The sequence below is a fragment of the Bos taurus genome, chromosome 8 (genome assembly GCF_002263795.3).
Source record: "Bos taurus isolate L1 Dominette 01449 registration number 42190680 breed Hereford chromosome 8, ARS-UCD2.0, whole genome shotgun sequence".
NCBI lineage: Eukaryota > Metazoa > Chordata > Mammalia > Artiodactyla > Bovidae > Bos > Bos taurus.
The window spans coordinates 94,432,282-94,436,333 of record NC_037335.1 but is presented as its reverse complement, the minus strand read 5'-3'; the positions used below and the strand labels follow the sequence as shown (position 1 = coordinate 94,436,333).

Genomic DNA, 4,052 nt, shown 5'->3' with positions numbered 1-4,052 from the left:
ATATAAGAGCTTTATATGTTGGTAGAGAGAAATTATAAATAAATGAACAATATAAAATAAATATATGATATATGTACTAATTCATAGTGATTTTGAATAATTGGCCATGTACTTATTTTAGGTTACAAAGTATCTTTTAGAACACTTTTTGTCTTTATTATTATTTTCTTTTTAATTAATTAATTTATTTTAATTGGAGGCTAATTACTTTACTGGAGAAGGCAATGGCACCCCACTCCAGTTCTCTTGCCTGGTTGTGGTGGTTTTTGCTATACATTGGCATGAATCAGCCACGGATGTACATGTGTTCCCCTACCCCAAAGTCCCTCCTGCCTCCCTCCCCATCCCATCCCTCTGGGTTGTCCCAGTGCACCAGCTTTATGTGCCCTGTTTCATGCATTGAACTTGGACTGGTCATCCATTTCACATATGGTAATATACATGTGTCTTTATTATTTTCTAAATATTTAAGAGTGATTATGTTTTCCTGGGGCTTCCTAAGAGATTTTCAATATTTTGCATTTACATAATAGTTTTCTGAAAAGCCACAAGCATGTTTAATTTCTGCAGTTAGAAATTAAAAAGTAACTAACTAATAGTAACAACAGTAACCAAGACATATTTTGGCAACCAAGATATATCATGTATTTATATGTCATAAATATATATTTTATCATATATTTTAAGCTTTTTATTTTATATTGGAGTACAGTTGATTAGCAATGTTATGTTATTGTCAGGTGTACAGCAAAGTAGTTCAGTCATACATTTACATGTATCTATTCATCTTCAAATTCTTTTCCCATTTAGTTTTTACATATTATTGAGCAGAGTTTCGTGTAGTATGTCAGAGGTATTTGTTGGTTAATGACTTTAAATACAGTACTACACACCACCCTTCAGTAACCATACATTTGTTCTGTAAGTCTGTGACTCTCCATTTTATAAAGGAATTCAGTTGTATCACTTTTATATTCCATATATAAGTGATATTATACAATATTTCACTTTTGCTGTCTGACTTATTTCACTCAGTATGACAATCTTTAGGTCTGTCCATGTTACTGCAAATGGCATTATTTCATTCTTTATAATGGCTGAGTAATATTCCATTGTATATATGTATCACATTTTCTTTTTCTATTCATCTGTAAATGGACAAACTCTTAGAGGAAAACATAGGCAGAACACTCTAATATAAATGACAGCAATATCTGTTCTGTCTCTCAGAGTAAAATGAGTGGGACCTAATTAAACTCAAAAGCTTTTGGTCAGCTAAGGAACCTGTAAAGCAAAACTAAAAGGCAACCCACACAATGTGAGAAAATATTTGCAAATGATGTGACTGACAAGGTATTAGTCTCAAAATTTACAAACAGCTCATATGGTTTAATCATCAAACAATGCAATCAAAATAGGCAGAAGAACTAAATAAGCATTTCTCCAAAGAAGGCATACAGATGGCCAAGAGGCGCATGAAAAGATGTTCAACATTGCTAATTATTAGAGAAATGCAAATCAAGACTATATTGAAATATCACATCATAGCAGTCAGAATGGTTATCATCAAGAAATCGACAAACAAGTGCTGGAGTGGATGTGGAGAGAAGGAAACCCTCCTACACTGTTGTTGTAAATTGTTGCAGCTACTATGGATAATAGTATGGAGGTTCCTTTAAAAAGTAAAAATAGAGCTATCATATGATCCTGCCTCCTTATGGCAGAAAGCAAAGTACTAAAGAGCCTCTTGATGAAAGACGAGAGTGGAAAAGGCTGGTTTAAAACTCATTGTTCAAAAATGAAGATCATCACCTCATGGCAAATAGATGGGGAAACAATGGAAACAGTGAGAGACTTTATTTTGGGGAGCTCCAAAATCACTGTAAATGGTAACTGCAGCCATGAAATTAAAGGATGCTTGCTTCCTGGAAGAAAAGTTATGACCAACCTACTCAGTATATTAAAAAGCAGAGACATTACTTTGCCAGCAAAGGTCCATCTAGTCAAAGCTATGGTTTTTCCAGTAGTCATGTATGGATGTGAGAGTTGGACTATAAAGAAGGCTGAGTACTGAAGAATTGATGCTTTTGAACTGTGGTGTTGGAGAAGACTTTGAGAGTCCCTTGGATTGCAAGGAGATCAAACCAGTCAATCCTAAAGGAAATCAGTCCTGAATATTCATTGGAAGGACTGATGATGAAGCTGAAACTCCAGTACTTTGGCCTCCTGATGGGAAGAACTGACTCATTGGAAAAGACCCTGATGTTGGGGAAGATTGAAGGCAGGAGGAGAAGGGGATGACAGAGGATGAGATGGTTGGATGGCATCACTGACTCCATGGACATCAGTTTGAGCAAGCCCCAGGAGTTGGTGATGGCCAGGGAAGCCGGGTGTGCTGCAGTCCGTGGGGTTGTAAAGAGTCAGTGACTGAACTGAAACTGAATGATCCTGCCATCACATTCCTCATGATATATCTGGGAAAAAACATGGCCTGAAGCGACAGTTGCAGTTTACAATATCTTATAGTTTTGAATGACACTTTGTGAAGTTGTTTTCACATGGTAATCTTCTCTATTTGAATTTTGTGTCTGCAGCAGCTTTGAATTCTGAGTTTATACTCAGGATATATACTATAAATAAATCATAACTCATATTCCATCAGAGAAGTTTTTCCTACCCAGCATGTTCCTCACAGCAATTTTTACATCCTTGTTCCTCAGACTATAGATGAGAGGATTGAGCATGGGAGTCATCACTCCATAGAGGAGAGAGATGAGGGCCTCAATGATGTCTTGATTATCTGTACCAGCGGAGCTTTTAGATTTGGGCTTAGCATACATGAAGAAGATTGTTACAAAGAATACAATCACTACTGTGAGATGGGCTGAGCAGGTGGAGAAGGCCTTACGTTTTCCTTCAGTGGAAGGTATTCTTAGAATAGTGGCAACAATGAAAATGTAAGAGATGGAAATTACTAGCAATGGAATAACTAGAACAATCAGATTTGACCCTGCCATGCTGATCACATTAATTGAAATATCAGCACAGGCCAATTTTAGGATAGCCAGAATTTCACAAACAAAATGGTTAATTACATTGTCAGCACAAAATGGTAATTGCAATGCAAGAGATGTCTGCACCACTGAGTCAACAATACCTGCAACCCAGGATCCAGCTGCCATGGGCACGTAAGCACCTTTTCTCATGATGACAGGGTATCTCAGTGGGTAGCAGATGGCCACATAGCGGTCAAGTGCCATCATGCCCAGAAGGACACACTCTGTGGCTCCCATGGCAAAAGAGAGAAACATTTGCACCATGCATCCAGAGAAGGAAACCCTTTTCCTTACTGTAAGAAAACTGTCAAGAATTAATGGGACAGAGGAGCTTGTATAGCAAATGTCCAGGAAGGAAAGATTACAGAGGAAGAAATACATGGGGGTGTGCAAATGAGAATAACAGATGATTACAGAGATAAGGACTCCATTTCCCAGCAGGATCATCAGGTACATACACAGAACTAGCACAAAGAATACTGTCTGGAGCTCTGGGTGAGCAGAAAGCCCAGTCAGAACAAATTCTCTCAACACGGAATCATTGGTTCTTCCCATGTTGTGTATATCCTTTCTCCAGCAGCACTCTATGGATAATACAATAGATGTTTGTTAATTCAGTGTCTCCAAGAGCTCCTGTTTTAAGAATCATATTCTTTGTTATTAAAGTGTTAGTTGCTCAGTTGTGTCCAACTCTTTGTGACCCCATTGCCTGTAGCTCACCAGGCTCCTCTATCCATGGGATTCTCCGGGCAAGAATACTGTAATGGGTTGCCATTCTCTTCTCCAGGGGATCTTCCTGACCCAGGAAATGAACCCGGGTCTCCTGCATTGCAGGCGGTTTCTTTACCAACCGAGCCACCAAGAAAGCCCTTTGTTATTTAGTTCTGTATTTGAAAGCAACAAGATAACTCTGAGACAATCTCTTACTCTAAACCTTGACCGCTAGAGTAGGAATCCTAAGATAATTTTCTCAGAGTTAAGAGGGAACACTTTTTG

The 4,052-nt window shown here is 38.2% G+C and overlaps 1 protein-coding gene across 1 annotated transcript; it reads right to left on the bottom strand.

The window, feature by feature from the left end:
• Positions 1-2,648: 2,648 nt before the first annotated feature.
• Positions 2,649-3,611, bottom strand: OR13C8 (olfactory receptor family 13 subfamily C member 8). The gene has a single exon (NM_001390626.1). It carries the CDS (start codon positions 3,609-3,611, stop codon positions 2,649-2,651), a length of 963 nt encoding a protein of 320 aa, NP_001377555.1.
• Positions 3,612-4,052: the final 441 nt, after the last annotated feature.